The sequence below is a fragment of the Physella acuta genome, unplaced genomic scaffold, assembly GCF_028476545.2.
Source record: "Physella acuta isolate Inbredline_101_S28 unplaced genomic scaffold, ASM2847654v3 ptg000524l, whole genome shotgun sequence".
In the NCBI taxonomy this organism is placed as follows: Eukaryota; Metazoa; Mollusca; class Gastropoda; family Physidae; genus Physella; species Physella acuta.
The window spans coordinates 80,795-104,125 of record NW_026732043.1 but is presented as its reverse complement, the minus strand read 5'-3'; the positions used below and the strand labels follow the sequence as shown (position 1 = coordinate 104,125).

Here is a 23,331-nt window from a genome sequence, read left to right as displayed (position 1 = left end):
TGTTTATTTTATAAATAAATTTTGTTCTCTTTAAATAATGATGAAAATAGCTCAGTTTTAAGTCCAAGTACGGTTTTAAATCGTTATTTATTCTGATAATTTTGTGTGTAACTTTCATTTTGTTTACATTGCGAAAATAATATTATCCAATGAAATAGAGGCGAATTGTAAGTGCAGGACTAAATTTTATATGGCAACAACAAAACAATAACAATATGGAGGCATTCTAAATAGTTAATAGTAGATATGAGCATTTAAATTGTAATTATATAAAGGCGTTTTTATTTGCTTTAGAAAATGGATTTTCTGGGATCACTGTTTTCAAGAAAACCCAAAAATGCACAAAAAGAAAGTGAATCAAATGACACTAGGTAAACAGTAACAATTAGATCTAGATTCTACCTTCAAATTAAAAAATAAAAATTATAAAATTAAAAATAGTAAAATAATCTAGAATCTAAGATCAGATCAGATCTAGTAATAAAAATAAAATTAAACAAAACTTGTGACTTGTTTATGTATTGGAAAATTGGCCATTAATTTATATTTTAATTAAAATTTTTGATTTAGGCCTAACATTCTATAGTATAGGGCAGGCATAGGGCATTGACCTAGAATCTAGGATTCTATGTACATTTTTAAAATTACTCTTACTAGGCCTAATTGAATTCGTATTAGTTTCAGGAATCTAATAAGACACATTTAGTAATCCCCCATCCTAAAATATATTGGATGAAAATGAAAGTTATGATTTCTTAGTGCCCCTGTTTCTTTTGTGGCTGTCACATTTGAGACAAAAAATAAATATTTGTATATTCTGATGGGTGGGCAATATAATAAGCCTCATGGTTTTTTTATTTTCTGTAAAGTTAAGTTCAACCTGATTGTGACTACAACCAAGGAGACCAATATATTATCATTTGTGTTTTTTCTTAAATCTATTATCCAAAACCAAATACACATATAATAGTGTAGGGGGAGCTTTTAATGAGAGGTGGCGATCTTATTCTCTCATCTGTTCATCCTCGTTGGGACAAGGAGGTTTACCGAACCCGAGGAAATCAATTACACACTTAAACACAACATTAATTTTAAACTAAAAGTAAAACCACAGCTCAATACATTGGTTTACATACAACAGACGATACAATAGGTTTACAGGGTTACAATATCAGAACGTATAACAATGACAGGAACGAGCAACAGAACAGCTTCTCGCTGACAGCCTCAGGCTGGTATCACAATAGGTACTGGACCACATCTTGCCAACTGTTAAAGCGGTAACATCTCTCTGATAGTTAGGAGACAGCTTCTCCACCTTCACGATAGGAACTGGTCAGCATCTCACAGGACAGGTACAGGTTGACACCACAATGATAGGTACTGCATAGCATCTTGCTGACAGGTACAGTGACAGCCTCTCTCCAACAATTACATGGCAGCTTAGACAACAGGAACTTTACAGCATATCACAGGTTGACATCTCAATGACAGATACCAGACAGCATCTCACAAGACAGCATAACATCAGGCCATTTGCCCATGACTGCAGCTTGGCCAACAACACCAGCTCGCCTTTGTGACCAGTTTTAACACTCTAAAGCATGTCTTCTTCATCCCAAGCCTAGCTCTCTCCTAGAGATAACCTCCTTTTCATCACCAAGTTTGTGACCTAGGGTAAACAGAAAAAGAGGGGGGGGGGGAGCACAATGCATTCATTCCGTGTTGCATCTGACTTGCTAATTAGACCAGGCTGGAGGAAGGGGGAGGGTCATTAAATGGGGTACCAGCCAACAATAGGAATCACCAATTTTTTAATTCAAGGTTTATGTTTAGGGTCAAATTTGGTGAGGAATTCCTCAGATTTTAGTAAATGAAAATGTACTGCTTAGTAAGTAAATGATACATTAATATCTGCATTTAAGTAATACAATATGTGATTGAAGGAAAAATGTATCCTGTATTATATTTTAATGTTCTGTTATAATTATATTTTGAGCAGAGATGAAAAGGAAGTAGTTGAAAAGAATGATAAACCTAAAAGGGAAGAGAAGTCATCATCAAGAGAAAGTATCATACAGCAGAATGATGATAGTAATGATGATAACAATGAAGTTGATGAAGACTTTGAAGCAGAAGTGGATGACCTCATTGAGTATGTTGTAACAAGCTTAAAAAAAGTGAAAAAATATTGAATTTACAGATTTCTTAACTCTATATCCTCTTTTTATTAAGTTTGTGTTAAGCTTTCATGTATAATTTATTTAAAATATTACTTTACTGACTTTTATGATAAAATGCTGAAACATTGTGGTCCTTATTTTAAAATCTCAAGGTTGAAGAATTCCTGGTAGGTTTTGTATCTCCAGGATTTAAACATAAATTTCAGTTGGAGATAATCTCTGTTACACATTTACATCATCCCGCTGACACTTTTATTTTACTGTTTTATTAAAAACAGAGATAGCGATGAAGAGGATGAATCAATTTCAAGTGAAGATGAAAGACCTGAATGGAATCAACCCAAAATAAGAGGGGCAAGACCACCTCATCCATTGACTGTTACACATGTCAATCAGACTTCAGATTTGCAGGTTTGCATCGTTATGTTTAGGAAGTATTCCTTCAACAGTGCCTAGTTTTCTTATTTAGTAAATACATTAAACTGAAAGTACATTTTCAGAATATGTTTTTTAATGACTGCCAATTTTGCATTCGCTTATTGCATTTTAAAACTTTAACAAATTTTATGTAAAATCGTAAACAATGTCACAGCTTACTATTATAATATAATTTGTTTTTCATTAAAATATATTTTTATATTGTTGTTAACATGGCTGGTTATAAGTAATAACATTTGATTTTGTGTCTCTATTTTTTTTCTCCAGAGATTAAAAAATATAGCAACAACAGGTGATGCAGAGAAGCAGAGTTCTGAGGAATGGCTTATCTCCCATAGCATCTCACATTTAAAAATTAGTTTAAAAGATTTAGTGGATAAAGGAAAAATTGGACGGTAAGAGAGAAATATTTAAGAACATAGTTTGTCAAATATGATTTAACAACTTTTTTTTAATGTTTAATAAAAAAGAGCTTATGTAGGTCTACTTTGTATTCTCTATAAATTGAAAAGTTCTCTAAAAAAATGTCATTGTGAATATAAGCAACAGTTTAAATATTTGTTTTAGCCTTCATCCTGATCAGCAGACTGGCAAAGTTACACACCACATTCAGTTTGATGCTTATGATGTTAATGAATTTGAATATAAACTAAACCTGTAAGTTATTTCTATCAAGCCAACATCATAATTAAATTTTTTTAAATTCTTTTATTGTTATTAATGTAACGAAAATAAGTAAAAACCATTTTACTAAGTCGAATATAGATGTATACATGGTGATATATAACTAGCATAAAAATAGGGCTAACTTGAATAAAAAATTTCTTGCATTGAATTGGCTTTATTTTGACTCTCAATGCTTTTTGCTGTTTCCAGTGTGTAAAAAAATAATTACTGATAAAAATTCAACATTCTTTCATTGATGTGTTTTTATTTTTATAAATACATATTTCTTAATTGTGAATTAAAGGGCAATAGAAATGTATACAAACAGAATCAAATGGTTGTTGCAAGGAAGTAAAAGGGTAAGCGTTTTGTTCCCTACCTTCAGATGAATCTACAATGTAATCTCAATTTTTTAAAGTGTGAAATCTAAATGAGAACATTTCTTGAAATTCTATTTTTATAAAACATTCTGTGGATAGAGACATTATATAATTATTTGATCATTTTAACCAATTAAAAATAAAATAAAAATTGAATCCTTACATTTATTATTTCTGTTAAAATTATAAAATGCAGTTTTGCTTCTATATTTAACCTATATTTTTATGTAGATGTTTGGTAATGTAATGGGTAAAAGAGTGGCCTTATGTGTGGATACATCAGATGCCAATTTGGGATTTGGGAGGCAAACAGCTTTTCAAGAGTCTCTTCTTGTAAGATGTATTTGTTTTTCTGTATGATTTCAAACCAGTTTTTAAATAACTCCTAAGATAAAAGAAAGGTTACAGCCTTGATGATTCTTGAAAATTATATTTGAAGTACATGTTTCATTAAACATTATTTATTTTATTTACAGCACTTAATAGATGAGCAGCTGTCCAATCGAGGAGGTATTTACTTGGCCAACTTTGGAACGGAAGTTGAATCCTTGTGGCCTGTGGTTAGAGATGTTAATTTTTATATGTAAGTCAATAGTTTTAAGGACACATACATAGTTCACAGGCTGTTTTGTTTTGTTTTGCCCAAGTCAAGAAATAAACAATTGATTCCCAGGAGCTGAGTAGAAATTTTAATATTTCATCAATTAATAATAGGAGTAATTCAGAAGTGGGTGTACTGTTTTTATTACTTAAACCTAGATATATTTTAAATTCCGTTTGAAAAATGTTACATTCAGTGTGGAAGAGGCCAAAGACTGGACCATGAAACTCCACAGCTCAGGTGGCACAAATCTCCTGAAGGCCATGAAACATGTGATGAAGATACCAGCTCTTGATTCTATTGTTTTAGTGTTAGGAAGTGTGTAAGTATACTCTTTGCATTTTTATTGTATTGGAGTTATGTAAGTAAAATACACTTTGTTATTTTTAAAAAAATGTTTGAGTTTGAGTATTTTAATTTCATGAATCGTTTGTTTAAAAGTTGTCAGTACCATTTCACTCTAGGTTCTATATCTCATTGTTTTACTTATGACTGTAGTAATGTACATATTTAATTATCCTACTTTGGTACTTGGGTTTAAATTTCTACCTGTGAGTTTGACGATTACAATGAAAGAAATGATTGTGTTATGCTCATAATTTGTTTACTGCCAGGTTTGAAATAACCTGTTAAAAATGTAGCTTTGTAACTTCTACAAATATATTTTGTGATTTGAAAATGACAATTTTAAACTTTCAGCCCCGATCAACCATCTGATATACTGTGTGACTTTATATATCAGATGGGAGTTGGAAAGGGAATAGTTCTCCACACAGTGGCATATGATTGTAGCAACAGTCAAACTAATGTAAGCAGTAATTTTAGCTTTTTTTTGTGTTGTTTTGGTAGATCTTTTACCAGATAAACAGTGTTAATATTTGTTAAAACTTTTGTTTTGCAGGTTACCTTGAAAAAATTAGCAGAATCTTCAGGTGGCAGATATCATTGCTATGCTGCTAGTTCTGAGGTTAGTAGGCTTTATGATGTACACAAGTTGTTGTTTTTATTAAATAATAGTTAGGCTTTTTCTTCGTGTATAATGAAAAGAAAATAATGCTTACAATATTATATCACAATCTCCTAAAACTTCTAAAATTGAATTTTTAGGTATTATTTCTTAGAAATTAACTTTTAGATTTCTGTTGAAAAAAGTTTAAAAAAATATTAAATACAATTTGTGTCAAATGTTTCAGGAACAAATCTACACCAGTACAGATATTAGTCTGCTGCTGGCTGAGATAAGAGAAGCCCAGGAAATTATCAATAAGATAAAAGAAATGAGACAGGGAATGATGGGAAGTGCTATTATTAGCATAATGAATGAGGTTTGTTTTATATAGTTTAAAGTATTTTTTTGTAACTGACTAAAATCCCACACAAAAAACATAAATATTGAAACTGAAATACCTACTGGTTGTTTCCAGATAACAACTGAGGTGGCCAAACTCCCACACTCACGCTTCCTGCCTCGGCCACCAGGCCATGACCTTCCTCTCAGGCTGGATGTGCCAAATTTTCACCCCAGAACTTCTCAGGAATGGCTGAATCAACATGGTCTCAAAGGTAAAGCCATAAGTTTAGCTTGTGTTGGTTATAGAATACCTTCTATACTCTAAATATGACAGGTTAAAAATGTATTTGTATGATTTTGTGTAATAACCTTTCATTGCATTCCAAAAATTCTATAGCCTATACATTTCTCTTTCATCACACCACTAAAACAGCATTAGCTTTGGTTAATAGTATCTATGGATGTAATATTGCTTTAAAACAAAGAATTGAAAACAGAGTCATTTAACATGTTTTGTTTCAGTAAAACTAAATCAAACATTATTTTCATTGTTAATAAGAATTCCAGATCTTCAACATACTTGAAACCAAATTGATATCATTTGAAAATTTTTAAAAATTAAGAAAAATTAGCTGAGATTTTTACTATTTGTCTACAGCAAGAAAGCTGGACCTTTATCAAATTCTAGCTCCTAATGCTTACTCCTACAGAGAAGAGTTTATTCCAGTGATTAAAAAAGCTGTACAATCACAAGTACATGAGGTATAAGAAGATATTCTAATATTTTATGTAGAAATGACACATCCTTATTCAGTCCTTAGACAATTTTATAAATAGTGATAAACCATTATGATAATTAACTTTGATTAAGCATATTTTCTTGTAATTCATCTTCTTAACCCTTTTACCATGTGTAATAAATATTAAGGCCTCAAAGACAAATTTGTACTATTGAATTAAATACAAAGTAAATACTGTATTAGAAGTCTAGTGTTATACTCAAACAATATATTCTGTTATTTAGAAAAGTATTACATAAACAAGCAATTTAAATATTTTAATGAAATATTACACAGAACAATCTAGTGTTATACTTCACATTTTCTACTGCTAATTAGAAAAAATAATACCAGCATGCATTTAAAATGTATTTGATGAAATATCAAACAGAAAGCCATGGTCCAGTTTACTTGGCATGACGGGTCACTAAAGAATCTTCACGTAGACATGACTCAGTTGTTTGAGTATCAGAAGCAGCTCAGTGAAGCTGTGACCCTGTATGAGAAGAGAATTGACTGGCTGGCTTCTGGCAGTCGCAGGCTCTTTGGGTCAGTCTCTGAGCACAAGTAAGTACCCAGTCTGGCACAAATTTTATTTTTTTAAGTGGCATCATCATCATCTTTTCCTGTTTGTGCCCAAGACACATGGGGCAGATGAAGTAGAGTTCATCTGTTTCAATGACCTCTGCATGCAAACGGATAGTGTGGTCAGCACTAGCCCAGCCACCTTAGTTTCCCTAATGTGGCATCATGCATCTAGTAATCTCACTTATAAAATTAAAAAAAAATTATTTTAATAATTATTATTTTAACCCTGTAGATTTAATTTGATGCATAAAATTCGAAAAACATATACAATAGAAGTGTTAAGAGTAAAAGGAGGAATTTCTTTCTTTCTCCAACAGCGTTGTTATCCTTGTTGACACCTCAGTGAGTAACCTCAATTATCTGATTCACATTCAACATTCACTTCGTCTGTTGATGGAGGAGCAGATCGCCAACAAAGATTACTTTAACATAATTGCGTAAGTAAAACAAAAATCAGAATCTTGCAATCATTTATGATGCACCTATGAATAAATATAATTGCCTGTTTTAACATTTTTTTGTGTGTACAAATGGATCAGATATATATACGAACCTTTTAAAAAAATATTTTCTGTTTTATAGATTTGGCAGTAAGACCAGGGCTTGGATGCCAACTATGGTTCGACCTACAGCAGAAAATTTACAAAAAGCTTGGAAGTAAGGAAGAAATAGACATAATTATTTCATATTACTATTGATGTTTGTTTTTGTGCTAATTGTTTATAGTTATAATGTGTCACCAGTATTATTTATTGAAAGAAGCCACTTATTTTTCAAATATTTAATTATGTGTTGAAGCTCAATATAAGTATAATTAAAATGTTATGAATAGAATAAAGCCCTGATAGATATATATCAAGTTTACTCTAAGCCTTCAAACCTGTGTCCAATAGGTGGGTGCTTGAATTACAATGTGGAGGCAGTCGCAACTTTCTGTCTGCGTACAGAACAGCTGTAGAGAACGATGAGGAGATCAAACATAACATTTGTAAGTTTTTAAACACATTCACAAAACATATGCTCAGTAGCCATCTTCTGGGTTTTCATAGCCCATAGTCCCATTTAACTGTAATTTGATACATAGAGTAAAAAACAGAATGGTAATGCTGTTGGTTAGATGGTGTGTAAGAATTATGTGTAATGTTAAATGAGAACTTTTAAAAGTGAGTGCCTAATTTTTTTATTTGTCAAAATGCCATAATGAGAAACTGCAAAAAGGCATGTGGAAGATGTTTAGGATATTGATATTGGTGTTATCATTATTTCTAATTATTTACCTATGTATATAGCTGAAAATATGAAAATTTGAGTTCTATGAAAAAATCTAATAAGGGTAACACCTTTTAGTAAGAAAATGTTTCTCAGATTCACCTTTCAGTCTGGCATAAATTGGCCCTAGCTCAGACTATTGTCCCCATAAAAATGTGCACACATCTAAATAGAGCTTACAGATCAGCAAAATTACTTTTAAGTGCAAATTTACCAAACAATAATAAGTTTTTACATTTTAAATCTCACACAAATAATCTGATTTTATAAATTAATGTTATACATGTTTATACATTTGGTTGTGTTTTTTTTCAGTTGTGCAAGGATTTTATTTGTTTTTTTTTTCAGTTGTGCAAGGAGTTTATTTATTTTTTTCAGTTGTGCAAGGAGTTTATTTATTTTTTTCAGTTGTGCAAGGAATTTATTTATTTTTTTCAGTTGTGCAAGGAGTTTATTTGTTTTATTTTTTTCAGTCGTGCAAGGAGTTTATTTGTTTATTTCAGTCGTGCAAGGAGTTTATTTGTTTATATTTTCAGTTGTGCAAGGAGTTTACTTGTTTATTTTTTTCAGTTGTGCAAGGATTTTATTTGTTTATTTTTTTCAGTTGTGCAAGGAGTTTACTTGTTTATTTTTTTCAGTTGTGCAAGGAGTTTACTTGTTCACCAGTGGCATCCCTGACCAGGTGCCTGAGGTTGTCACAAGCTACATAGAAGAGGCCAGCTCTGGGAGGAAAGTCAAGCTGCACACCATTCTGTTCAATGTGGATGACTATGATGCTAATGGGGCAATCCCTGGTCGCTATGCCAACATCACCCGCACAGCTGAATGCCTGAGGAATATGGCCCATATCAGTGGAGGAAGATTTCATTGGTTCAGAGAGACTGGTATGTCTAACAGACAAATTGCATGATTAAAATGTAGTTCTATTTTTTGTTATTCCAAAAATATTGAAATAATTAAATCTTTTTTGTCTGTACCCCACATTACTTATGCTATCACTCTAAAAATAAATGTGTGTATGACCAGTGCTATTGCTTACTTTTATACACGTTTCCCTCACACTTAAACACAACAATATGAGTTTCCATTTCCTGCCTAGAGCCAGCACTGGGTAGTATTTTCAAAATTATGTTTACAATATTTGAGAGGTCACTTTGCTTACTAATTTATTGTTTTGAAATTAAAAGTTACAATTTTTTAAAAATCAGAGATAAAGAAAAATCCATTCCATTTATTCCATTTCACTCCATAGGCATCATAGAAAATGATGACATACAAGCTATAAACTCAGAGATAGACAAGGCTCTGAATTTCTCCCGCAAATGTGCAATGTTAGTTCAGTCAGTCAAGAAAAAGTACAGAAACAGATATGTCAGTTTGAATATTGTAGACTGTTTTTTAGTTATGTCTTGAAATACTTAATAATTCAGTTTATGTGATTGTATGATACAGTATTGCTAGTCCACATTGTTATATTCAGCCTATAATATTCAAATGTATTTCAACTTCTAGAAATTACTATTTGTTACATACATAAAAGTTTGAATATTTACACATTTTTTTTTACCCTTTGCAGCAAGGTCAGCCTGACATGAAAGCCATTCAAAGCAAATCCTCCCAGAGACACATGCACTGCATACCCCAACCAGAAACACCAGCACCATTCATGGCACTACCAGCCCCATCACCACCAACAGTGGCACCAACAAAATATATTTCTTATGGTAGTTCCAGTCAGCAGGTTTGGCACATGTTTGTCTCTTGGTTTTTTATCTTCTATTGTTGTGACAATTAGTTTTTATCAAACTAATTCACCTTTTTTTAATCTCACAGGCTGGAGATTCACCAGACAAAGTTACACACAGGGCCATTTCTTACAGACCTTCTAGTGCTTGTAATAATGTCAACCCTAAAGAAGGAAAATGTAAGACAAGATTTTGAAACCAAATCTTTTTAAAGTTTTAAATAGTTGTAATTTATATGCAAGGTGATGCTAACAATTCAGCATTCATAACACATTTTATACTAATGTTTGACTCGAATTTTTAGTTTTATTTAATTAAGTCAGTCATTAATTATTATAATGACCACAGCAATCAGTTTACACCAAAGACCATCCTCTGCAAGAGATCCCATGCTGAGAGTTAGAAACTTACAGCGAGGTCAAATGTCAACTCAGCACTTCTTTTTGGAAAATAAAAAACATGACACAGGTATAAAACACTGAGATTGATTATAAATTTTTTTTTTGTACATCTTAAAATAATTAAATATGGAGCTCGGTTAAGAAATGTAATGTTATATAGACTCAACACATTCAGCTATGTGAACCCAGTAAAAACTGATCTTAAAATATCTGCAGGGGCTGTGATAAACAAATATTCTCTGCAAAAATCTGTCAGAAAAAAAATTCCCCACCTGACTTTACCAGAACAAGAGGATTCCATCACAACAAAGGAGGTGAGTTTGTTTTATTTCTCTTAAATCTTTGATTGTTAAAATAGGACATTATTTGTAATTATCAGCTATTTTTAAGCTTGAAACTCTGTGATTTTAAAAAATTGTCTCCCTTCTAGTGGCTTCGTGTGTTTAGTCTGAACAAACTGAAACTTGACCTAAATAAAATGGTGTCAGGACCAGATTGTAAACATGAAGAGAAAAATGTCAAAATTCTAAACAAAGCTATAGCAGCCAAAGTGTAAGTAATGCAAGTGGTCAATTATTTTAACATGTGAATGTTCTAGGTGAAAATAATCCACTGTTTCAGTTAACTGTTTAATCAGGACATGAAGTGAACTATCAGTATAGATTTATTTGTTTCTTTTAATATATATAAAATTTGTGAAATGCAAGTAAAATTTATTATTTGTTGTCATTGGTTACATATGTTTAAAAAGACTAAGTTATCATTCTGGCCTATGCCTTAATGCAGCAGCCCTTCTTTATGGGATATGTAAAAACAGCTGAACACCACACGTTTCTGTTGGCCACACAACCCAGAATATTGGCCATAAGAAACCTATGAACTCATCAGAATGTAAACCATCACTTGTTAACTAAAGCGCTCCTAAATTTTGTTTTACCTGTTACAGATACCCTGATGTCTTTCCAACTGTAAATGTGAAGGGAACAATGAAGTACATGCAGCTCTTACCCCATGAGTTAGATGAATATGAGACACAACTAGAGAAAGTTTTAAGGCGCTATTTAAAGAGACTTCAGTGGCTCCTAAGTGGTACAACAATTTTTAGCATGATTTTTGTATCTTAAATATGTTGATTGATCTAAATCTAAATTGATTTAAAAAGATCTCAAACATTATTAATAACCATAAGACTAATTAATCTGGTGCTAATGTAAGGTTAAACTTAAAAGAGTAGATTCACAACAATTCTCTCATATTAATAATACAACACATAATTCATGTAAAGGAATAACGTTTAGACTACTCTATTTATAGGAAGTCGTAGGGTGTTTGGCACAATAGTTCACAAGCATGTGGCATTTTTAATAGACACATCCGGTTCTATGGAGCCAAAGATTGGGGAACTAAAAAAAGAACTGGCTACTCTAGTGTGGGACCAGCTACATAAACTTGATGTTTCGTAAGTCTTTCATTTTAAAAATCTTAAAACAATATAAAATTTATTATTTTCAGATAATTTTTTTGGTCTAAATTCTATATAAATCAGCTTTAATCTGACTGGAATTTTTTTTATATTTTTCAAGGTTCAACTTAATCAGTTTCTCCAGTAAATGTTTAGTTTGGAGAGATGCTGTTCAGAAACCTACAGAAAAGAACTGCCATGACGCCATTAGATGGGTGTCAGAGCTTTTACCCAATGGCAACACCTGTACATTAGAAGCTTTACAAGTAAATCTATTTGTTGTGTCATTCATTTTGTTTACATTATGATCTTCTATTTATTTCACCAACAGTCCCAACCTTGATGTAGATTCTCTTCATTGATACAATTTGCTAGAATGTAGTATAAAATAACTTGTTGTCTATATTTGATATCAGTGAATCTTAAAATGGGTGTAAATGCATCATTGATCTAGTAGTAGTTAATAGGCGTGGCTGTCTCAGTTTAAAATCTGTTTAACAATTAGAAGCATTTACAGACATAGCTAGAGTCTGTGGGGATTCATTATGTCCTCCAAAATATGATGGGTACCTGAATAAGCTGGAGAAGATAAATGTGACTTGCACTGGCCATGTAATTCCATGTATATGCCAAGATTTTGTCACAGAAACAGATGAACTCTACTTTAATTGACCTATTGATCACTATAGGTCTTATTGGGTTGTTAAATGTTATTTTTTTCTGTTTTACCAAAACAAAAAACAACCCAGAAAGTTGAATACAGCACTTTTACTTTGATATTTATTATCTTACTTGTATATTGTTTTTAACGTTGTAAGAAAATTTCATTTTTTTTTTATGACAGCTTGCATTCCGTGACCCTGACATCGATGCTATTTATATACTGACGGATGGCAAACCAGACACAAGCACATCCCTGGTCTTGAGAGAAGTGGCAAAGATGAATGAGAAAAGGAATTTAACTGTCAATACAATATCTTTCAACTGCACTGACAGGTTGGTGTCCTGAACTCTAGCCCCTATTTTAATTTATGAATTCAACAACTTTCTATATAATTTTACTTTATAATTTTGTAAAAAAAAACATTGAAAATATATATGTTTGAAGAAAAAGATAAAGGTTTGCTGTAGATATTTTTAAGCCATTATATTTATTCAATGTTTTTATAAAATAGCACAGCAAACAACTTCATGAGGCTGCTAGCCACTGAGACTGGAGGAAGGTATCATCGCATCCATGAAGATTTTGATGCTCAACTTTTTATCCATAAACTTCTGTCTGAAGGTTTTGATGACTGTGAGGTGAGTTGTATAATTTAAAAAATGATAACCTACACCATTTTAAAATTATTTTTGAAGGTTTGAACCTATTTTACTGTAATAATTTTTAAGCTGGCAGTGAATATGTATGGTTTTTAGAAATGGGGTGTAGTCCCAAAAATTGTGTTTAATGGTTGATTTTGTAAAAATTGCATAAAAATATTTTCAGTACCCTCACTTGCCAACATTTGAAGGAGACGATCTAAGGAAGTTGGGGGCAGAAATATCACAAGCTCGCAAATATTTGCAGCAAGCAAGAGTTTACAAGTCTGTATTTTTTAATAATGTTCGGCACACATAAAATAACTACATGTAAAATCTAGAATTTTTACCTAGTTTAATTTTTCAAGAACTTTTTACTTTTACTTGTGTTATGTTAACTTTCAACTAATCTCTCATCCCATTTTTAACCATTTAAATCTCCTTATTTTCAATCTTATTTAGGGTTTATAAAAATTAGCGCTTATATTTTCATCAATTGAAATGATAAAATATGTTAACTATCTTCTTACAAAAGATGAATAGTGTTAACTTTCTACTAAAGATTGTAAACATGTTAACTTTCTCTCTACCAGAGCACTGTACAAGGCTAAAGCCACTCAGGGGGCAGAGAAGGCAAACACCATCAAACCTGGTAGGTTCAAGTAATCTTAGAACTGTATCTGTGTTATCTGTCACACATCAGTGGGATCATACAACTATATCTGTGTTATCTGTCACACATCAGTGGGATCATACAACTGTATCTGTGTTATCTGTCACACATCAGTGGGATCATACAACTGTATCTGTGTTATCTGTCACACATCAGTGGGATCATACAACTATATCTGTGTTATCTGTCACACACCAGTGGGATCATACAACTGTATCTGTGTTATCTGTCACACATCAGTGGGATCATACAACTGTATCTGTGTTATCTGTCACACATCAGTGGGATCATACAACTGTATCTATGTTATCTCTCACACACCAGTGGGATCATACAACTATATCTTTGTTATCTCTCACACATCAGTGGGATCATACAACTATATCTGTGTTATCTGTCACACATCAGTGGGATCATACAACTATATCTGTGTTATCTGTCACACATCAGTGGGATCATACAACTATATCTGTGTTATCTGTCACACACCAGTGGGATCATACAACTATATCTGTGTTATCTGTCACACATCAGTGGGATCATACAACTATATCTGTGTTATCTGTCACACATCAGTGGGATCATACAACTGTATCTGTGTTATCTGTCACACACCAGTGGGATCATACAACTGTATCTGTGTTATCTGTCACACATCAGTGGGATCATACAACTGTATCTGTGTTATCTCTCACACATCAGTGGGATCATACAACTGTATCTGTGTTATCTGTCACACATCAGTGGGATCATACAACTGTATCTGTGTTATCTGTCAACCATCAGTGGGATCATACAACTGTATCTGTGTTATCTGTCACACATTAGTGGGATCATACAACTGTATCTATGTTATCTCTCACACATCAGTGGGATCATACAACTATATCTTTGTTATCTCTCACACATCAGTGGGATCATACAACTGTATCTATGTTATCTGTCACACATTAGTGGGATCATACAACTATATCTTTGTTATCTCTCACACATCAGTGGGATCATACAACTGTATCTGTGTTATCTGTCACACATCAGTGGGATCATACAACTGTATCTGTGTTATCTGTCACACATCAGTGGGATCATACAACTGTATCTGTGTTATCTGTCACACATCAGTGGGATCATACAACTGTATCTGTGTTATCTCTCACACATCAGTGGGATCATACAACTATATCTGTGTTATCTGTCACACACCAGTGGGATCATACAACTGTATCTGTGTTATCTGTCACACATCAGTGGGATCATACAACTGTATCTGTGTTATCTGTCACACACCAGTGGGATCATACAACTGTATCTGTGTTATCTGTCACACATCAGTGGGATCATACAACTGTATCTGTGTTATCTCTCACACATCAGTGGGATCATACAACTGTATCTGTGTTATCTGTCACACACCAGTGGGATCATACAACTGTATCTGTGTTATCTGTCACACATCAGTGGGATCATACAACTGTATCTGTGTTATCTGTCACACACCAGTGGGATCATACAACTACGTCAGTGTTAGTTGTCTGTCACACATCAGTTTGTTGTATCCTAATATTTGATTGTGGTACAATTTCTTTATTGTATGGTAAACATTAGTTGTAAGTTTAATCTAGTTTATTGTATAGTGCACACTAGTTTTGCTGTATGCTACACACTTGCTAGCTTTTATAATAAAAGTATAAGCTGAGTCTTACAAATTAGTTTTTTGTTACACATTACCTAGTTGTTATATGTTAGTTAATCATATAACAAATATCTGCAATAACTAAAAAAAGATGACATACAAAGACAATGTTGTTATTTTCAGGGCCAGCACCATTTCTAGTGGGCAAGCCAAGAGTGATTCCAGCTTTAAAATGTTAGCCTATGCTTCTGTACATGCTCAATGTTTCACATGTTATTTATTTTTTGTAGGATTTGATGTTAGATTTTTAAAGCCAAATTATTAAAAAAAAAACAGAATTGTATAAGTGAATGTAAAATGTTTTTAAAGTGCACTAATATACTGCTCAGGCAGAACTTCGTTAATTTCTGGATACAATTCTTATTATCCTTTGTTGAGTTCATGTAGGCCTAATGTTTGTATGTAAAAAAATCATTTTACCATAGTGCACAACAAAAACACACCTAGTAGTGTCTGATTGGAGAAATAAAAAAAAAAATAGTCTAATTATCATTCCTTCAGAGGTTTAGATTTAAGCCTATAGACAAATAGTGGGGCAGTGAGACATTTCTGCAGCCTTATTTTTAACTCTATTGGTTTTAGGTTGTGATACATGAGAAAAAATAGGTGGATTGTACCACCTGAATTTTTATGGCCCTTCTAAGAAATGGTCTTTTCCATTAGTGGTTTTACCCTTTTGACATGAAATAATTTTCTTTGACAAATCTTACATTATTACTGCAGTTATGTAGATAGCATTTTAACTTAATTTCTCAAGTAATGCCAAGTGTGGTGGCATAGCTTGTAGGTGCAGGGTCACCTACAAGCTATGCCACCACACCAAGTGCCAATATTTACTGTTGTTACTGTACAATGCAAATTTTATGTTATTTATAATACCTGTTATTTAACTTCAATGTCAATTTATGCTAGATTTTTACACATTTTAAAATAATATATTCTTTTAGTAATGTATGTTTTTAAACAATTATATAAAAAACAAAAAAACTATAAAATCATTACTCTGCACAGCTGTTAAGCATATGAATGACAATTTTAACAATTATTTTAAAGTATTTTCATGTTGTGTTTGTCTCTATGTTAATACTTGTTTTTTTTTACAAGTGATACAATTTACCATTGGTGTAGACTACATAGTGGTTAACACAATCTGATCCATTGGTCAGTTTCTTATTAGTGTATTTTTTAATGGAAGATCTCATTCTAATCTTGGTGGATTCTAAGTTAAACAAAGAAAATTATATAACACAATAATGTTTTTATGAATGTTTTTGTCTGAAAGAATCAATAGGCCTACATTTTTCTTCAAACATAAAAAAAGCTCTAAATCAAAATGTTTTTTGTTGTTTATTAAATGAGTAAAATAATGATTGAACTTACTATAATATTGATATAGGAAAAGATTTTATGCTATAACTAAGCAACTCATAATAGACCCTATGTGTACCCAGCCTAGCAGTGAGCTGCTGAGCAAGCCTAACACAAGGTTACAGTCATGTAGACAGGAAAGTAAGATATTCTCCATACCCTGTATTGAAATAATTAGTTTTTTCAGTAAAAATACCATGTTGAGTGACTATCTTAATGTAAAATAGAAGCTTGGCACTGTTGTATGCAGCAGCAATCTGAACTACAGCTACACACTTTTAAAATTATTTGAGTAGCCTATTACTAGTATACCTTGTTACAACACTTTCTGTTTTATTATATTTTTGTTATGTTTATTTAAAAAAATATCTTTTTGGAAAGCCAAAAACAAAACAAAAAATAATATAAAAGTTGAAAAAAGTTTTTAATTATTAAAAAATTATTAAAACTGCCATATTTTATAATTTAATATTTCACAGAAAAACAAATTTTAAAATACATTTGAATATTGTTGTCAAAACAATCTGCATAGTAAAATTAATACAAATTAAAACCAGCATTCAAAAAATCATTCGGATCAAAAAACTCTGAACACAGTATTATACAACTGGAATTGTAAATATATTTCCAGAGCTTTGAGAAACTACTCTGTATCCAAATCACTCATACTCCCATCTTATTATAGCTTAACTGAGAATCTTAAATTGGCAGTTTGTGTTTAAAACATGCATTATTTAGCTTGAACAAAACATTTTTTCAATGGCCATTAACTTTTTGGCTGCTGAAACTCTGAGCAAACTGAATGAGCTCATCACAGTATTTAGTGTGCCGATGTTTGTGCTTGACGCTCTCAACTTCTTGAATTATCATATGTGGAGCAAGCTCTGCAGCTTTCTTTAACACTTCTGAAAATCAAAATTATCATGTTATTAAAGTTGTGAAACAGATCAACTCTACTTCACCTGACCTACATGTCTTGGGGCACAAAAGTAAAAAGATTAAAGTTGTGAGAAAGATTCCATTTTTTGTACAAGAAAAAATGTAGAGAAACTTACCCAGCACAGCCTCCTGTATTTTACTCTCTGGATCATCTAAATGAACCAACAAGCCACGATAGATTGCCTCTAAGTGGGCACGGTACAGGCTAACATCATAACCTCCTTCAAAGCAGTCAAAGTAGGCCAGCAGTGTGCGGGTTGTTGTCATTCTGATCTCATCACTGCTGTCATCTAGACGCTGTCAACACATAATGTATTCATGATTTATTTACCTAAACAATGCATTCATCCTGTATTCGGTTTTAAACTATATATTCGTCCTTTATGCAGTCTTCAAAAACATATTGTTCTTTATAGATTATACATTCAGTATTTATTCAACTTGGTATAATACATTAAATTTTTTTTAAAAATCTGAATTATTTTTAAGTTAAATTGATAAATTACATGCAATCAACATTATCAATAAAGCACAATATAATTATTAAATGATTTTAAATAGCTCTCTACTAAAAGACAAACCTTCAGCAGCTCAGGATACATATTATGCAGCCTGTCTTGACCTAGACTTGTCCCCATCAGGTCAAATGTGCGAGTCATCACACGACAGGCAACCAGCCTCGTGCTTTTGTTGTCATCTTCAATCAAGGAAATGAGTTGGGTCATGGCTGACTCTACTACAGGCTCCATCTAAAGAAAAAGATTTTTGTCATAAAATTTTACTTCGTGAGATATTAGTGGAAAGTTTGGGAACGTATAAGATGTGAAAGAAAAAAAAATTGATGTGAGAAAACTTTTGTCTGTAGTAATAAAAATCATTTCCCTCACCTTTTCTTTAGTCAAGATTCCACTCTGCAGCAAAGCCCAGAAACAGCTGACAGCTGTGGTACGGATGGCTCCTGCTGTCCGGCCAGCCTTCCAGACACAATTGGGAAGGATCATATCCCTGACAACTATGGTGGCAAAATCTGCAAATTTTTTCTCTGAGTCTAAAGTTGTTGGAGCTGCCAGTACTAGACGAGAGAGCAGAGAGAAAAACTTGAGCCTTAGCTCTGTGTCTTTCTCTGGTTGTAAGTTGGTGACTATGATGGGGATGATGTCATCAAGATGGCGGCCAACAACTGGACCTAAAATACACAACAAAAAACCCCATCATTTGAGAATAATGACGATGGTCATTAAAATAAATGAAAAAAAAAATACAATATGTTTCATCCAGATGCTTCAGATATCTAGTTGGAGAAATAACACACACATTTTGACACTGAGATTTTATGTATGTAGATACTAATTATTTGTAGTAACAGCAAAGGCTATAAAGAACAAAACATTACCAGCTTCAATAAGCAGAGCATCAAAAATCTGGCGTTCAATAGAATAGTTGGTCCACATATTTATACCATCACCAAATGAGTCAAGAAGTGGCTTGGTATGGTTCTCAAAAAGCTGTACTTTGCCAGTTAGGTTCTGTGCTGTGGCCAGCTGTTCTAAGCAAATATTGGCCTGTATTTGGAAAACATTAGTTTTTTATTTAACAAAAAATATAACCAAATAGGATCATCATACATATTCAAAAAGGGATGTTAAATAATATTAATATATCCTTCATAATTTAAAAAAAAAATCTTCATAAATTTAGAATTAAGTTATGTGAAGTAAGCTTTAAAAAGGCACCATGCAAAAATTATCTGATAAAGGGAAAACAAAACATTACCTGCCCAACCACATCACTACTTTGTGTCAAGGCAATAACAGTCAGCATGAGGTTAAACATCTGCTGGCTGATCTCCTTAATATCTGCTCCCATAAGGGTTAACATCGACTGGCAGAAGTTGAGCATCTTGTTGAAAAGCAAGAATAAACTTAATTTTTTCCAATATTTGCTTGATATTTTTTTATAAAATATACAATGTCATAAAATTGAAATAAAATTAAAAAGACAATTTATGAGAAAAAGACAATTATACCTGGGTATGCATCTTTGCTTCTATTGTGTGGGAGACATCTGGGTTAATGAGTGCATTAATCAGATCCACTTGGTGTGGCAAAAGAGCTGTTTTGGGCGTGCCTCTCACAATGGCAGCCATGGTCATGACAACACCATATGAAAGAGATTGTTGAAGCCCTGTCAGAAGAATTTTCTTCCAAATCTCAGGTTTGACAAAGTAACCCACAAGTTGAGCACTTCTCTGAACCTGGTGAGAGAAAGGAAACATTTTACTTTATACTTACAACAGCCTGAAACAAAAATAATAAAGCTTTTGTTGAAACATTAGTTAAATAAAAAAAAAAAAGAAAAATATTCAACCATATATTTATTAAATAATTATATTACATTGAATACTAATTTGTTAATTTTATAAAATAGAGTTAAATAAAAATTTAACAGTAAGAAAACAAACTTGAGCCTTACAATACAAAAATTTATATTTTACTTGAAAAACAACTGATTTATACATGGATTAGGAGTATGCAATTTTAAATAAGAACTCTGCATAATTAGACTTGTATAACACCACAGCCTCAAAACGAGTAGCTCTAACAAACACATAAACTTACATCAGTAACAACTCTAGGCTCCTCATCAAGGCAAGCTTTATATAAACCATTAAGTAAAGGCTCAATATGCTGGGTGGTGTACTCCTCAGCATTGATCAGTAGCCAGTACAGAAGTGAGGCACATTTTACGCGTGTTTCCACAACCCAGTCTCCCAGATCACGCACCAAACCAGGCAGGATCTTTGACAAATGACGATGTACAAGCTCTCTACAGCCAATATTTGGTCGGTCCACTGAAATTTTTTGAATTATTTACAACCAAACATGTAAGCTATTTAGAAACAAAATAAGAAATGACCAAAGCTTACAAATTATATGAACATGTTACATGAATACGTTAATACTGATAGCATACATGATGTATAGGTATTATGACATAAGGACAAAAAGATGGTAAATGTCATTTCTCACCTCCTTGAGGATAATGACTAGGACATGGTCGTTGAAAATCTAGTTTATCTTTCAAGTCATTTTCATTTTCTCTTTCATATTTCAGGCCTGTTAAATAGAGAATGGTATAGATATATAGAACAATAGAAAGAAATTAAATTAACTTTGGCATGAATTCATCCAAAATAATTTGAAAATGTATTCTCAAGTTAATAGTACAAACAGTTTGATATCTGATGACTACATACAAACCTATGTCATGCCAAAGTCCTTCTGCCAGCTCAACTATATCCTTCTGGTCATCAGATAAACTGGTCAGTAGGAGTGGGATAAGCTTGTGATGATAGGAATATCTGTCAGGTAAATCTAATAACCAATCTCCCACAATTTGTGTAACAGCTTTACGTACTCCAGGTGTCTAAAAGAAAAACATAATTTTATTGAATAAATATCCAGTGAACTGTACAGTGACTAGTATTTTGTTCATGATTGTTTTTCATAACTAAATTAATATAATCTTACAAACATGCGCTAAACAGTAATAAAATAAATTTTACCATTGTATCTGCAAAAAAATAAAAAATCTATTGTTCTTACTTGATCAAAAAGACGCTGTGCTAAATGTGGAATTACATCTTCAACAGCTTTTCCATTGCTGCACTTCAATACTGTACCTACAATTTTATATAAATTATTAATTCAACAACAAGTTGATTTTAATACTGAATGCTTATAATTAGTTTTATAAATATTACTGATGGATTTTCTCAAGTTAAAAGAAAAAATAGCTTGTTGAAATGATGGAGGTGGTAAAAAAAAAATAGGTTGAATTTTTAGACCAACTATTCCACAGTGCTTGAAATCTTTTAAATTGCCTAAGAGAATACAAATTAAAAAACAAATAAAATATAAATACTCACCTATTGTTTCAACAACAGTTATTCTTACTCTTGAGTGCTGGTGTGTTATTGACATTAGTAAAGGTTTTACTAAGCTTTCTGATTGCATGTAAAAATGTCTTGGGCAAGATACAGGTAACAGTGAGGCACATTTGCAACTTTCTTTTTTAACCTCTGGAAAAGGATCATTTATGGTCCTTTGAAGAATTTTTACACAATCATCTGTGTAAATTCCAAATTTCTCACCACTTTTCTCAACTAGAAATGTAAGCAACTCCAAGAGTTGTGCCCTTATTTCTTCTGCTGTCTCTACTATTTCTTGTTGTCCGAGACGTTGAACTAAAATTGGTATTGTATAAGAGAGGTAATCCTCTGGATTCTGAACACATTTTAAGTAAGAAAAAACGAGATCCAAGGAAAGTTCTCGACATTTTTCCACTGGATCAAAAAATGATTTGAGTAAAGGTTTTAATAGTTCAGTAAATACTGCTTGAAGAACTGGAATATCTAATGGTGGTGTTCTTTCAACAGTTTCTTTTTTTATGTTTATCAAGGCATTTCGGCGAACATTTCGGTTGTCCTCGCCTAAACAATTTATATATCTAGCAAGTCCCTGAACAACAGCGTTGGAATTTTCATCCATGGCAGCCATGATGTTGATCGCAACGCCTCGTTTTGGAAATAGCATTAAAAATAAGTTTCGGAAAACGAAAACAAAAACTATAGATTGACTTCGAAACGAAACTTACTTTGAACTCAAAATTAAAAATAACAAAAGAATTACATAATAAATTTTTTAATAAGAAGCGTTTATGTAATAATGCACTAAAAAGGAGAAAATATTTTTTTCTTTAAATATATAACAATACACTAGTATTTAAATAACTATATAGAAAAGAGTGGATCACTATATTATGTAATATTTAGGAAGAGATTAGGCCTATAATCTAGATCTATATTTTGTAGTGGCTAAATTACAAATTTAGATGTAGACTGATCTGTATAAAGATCTAAATGGCTATTTATTCTAATTAATGAGCACATAGATGACATTGACTAGCTTATTTAATTTAAGTTACCTTCGTCTACACCAGGGGTTCCCAACCCCGTGCCCGCGGGCGCCATGGCGCCCGCCGAACGATTCGTATGTGCCCGCCTCTCACTATTCGACAGAGACAGATTTTTTTTTCATAAACATTATTGAAAGGTTGAAGGGGATGGAAATCGAAAGTTTGAGGGGGGGGGGGGGGTGCAAATCGAAAATTTGAGGAGGGGGGTGCAAATCGGAAGTTTGAGGGGGGTGCAAATCGAAAGTTTGAGGGGAGGGGTGCAAATCGAAAGTTTGAGAGGGGGGGGGGTGCACATCGTAAGTTTTGTCCCCGGGTGATGGGAAGGGTCGCTACGCCTCTGGAAGGAGTTTGTCGATTTAAAATAGGTGGTGCCCGCCACCCTACCGTTATTTTAGAATGTGCTCTAGAGCACGGGTTCCCAACCTGGGGGTCGCGACCCCCCTGGGGGTCGCGAAGGTCTTTCTGGGGGGTCGCCAACTGGTATACTAAACCTTAGTAATTTGAAACAAAACATAAATATTTAGAAGAATTTTTGAAATTCGGCTTTATTAACATCACTGGAAATGTAATAGAGAA

General features: G+C 32.7%; 2 protein-coding genes across 2 annotated transcripts; one reads left to right on the top strand and one right to left on the bottom strand.

Moving 5' to 3' along the window:
- Window positions 1-169: 169 nt before the first annotated feature.
- On the top strand, window positions 170-16,786 carry LOC131945097 (von Willebrand factor A domain-containing protein 3A). Its single transcript, XM_059306085.1, has 33 exons — window positions 170-371; window positions 2,003-2,155; window positions 2,462-2,594; window positions 2,889-3,016; window positions 3,189-3,278; window positions 3,592-3,646; window positions 3,899-4,000; window positions 4,144-4,250; window positions 4,465-4,590; window positions 4,968-5,076; window positions 5,170-5,235; window positions 5,462-5,593; window positions 5,693-5,831; window positions 6,218-6,321; window positions 6,730-6,905; window positions 7,244-7,363; window positions 7,509-7,583; window positions 7,820-7,914; window positions 8,834-9,079; window positions 9,448-9,566; window positions 9,772-9,936; window positions 10,029-10,119; window positions 10,289-10,408; window positions 10,558-10,655; window positions 10,772-10,893; window positions 11,288-11,430; window positions 11,656-11,800; window positions 11,925-12,069; window positions 12,648-12,799; window positions 12,979-13,105; window positions 13,293-13,390; window positions 13,699-13,757; window positions 15,595-16,786. The coding sequence occupies exons 1-33, from the start codon at window positions 298-300 to the stop codon at window positions 15,648-15,650; spliced, it is 3,870 nt and encodes a 1,289-aa protein (XP_059162068.1). The 5' UTR covers window positions 170-297; the 3' UTR covers window positions 15,651-16,786.
- A 482-nt stretch (window positions 16,787-17,268) lies between these two features.
- LOC131945098 (dynein axonemal assembly factor 5) lies at window positions 17,269-22,349 on the bottom strand. Its single transcript, XM_059306086.1, has 12 exons — window positions 21,707-22,349; window positions 21,384-21,460; window positions 21,039-21,204; window positions 20,808-20,894; window positions 20,397-20,629; window positions 19,805-20,032; window positions 19,552-19,677; window positions 19,172-19,340; window positions 18,666-18,964; window positions 18,360-18,527; window positions 17,895-18,075; window positions 17,269-17,744 (listed from the first exon to the last, which is right to left on the bottom strand). The coding sequence occupies exons 1-12, from the start codon at window positions 22,335-22,337 to the stop codon at window positions 17,596-17,598; spliced, it is 2,514 nt and encodes an 837-aa protein (XP_059162069.1). The 5' UTR covers window positions 22,338-22,349; the 3' UTR covers window positions 17,269-17,595.
- Window positions 22,350-23,331: the final 982 nt, after the last annotated feature.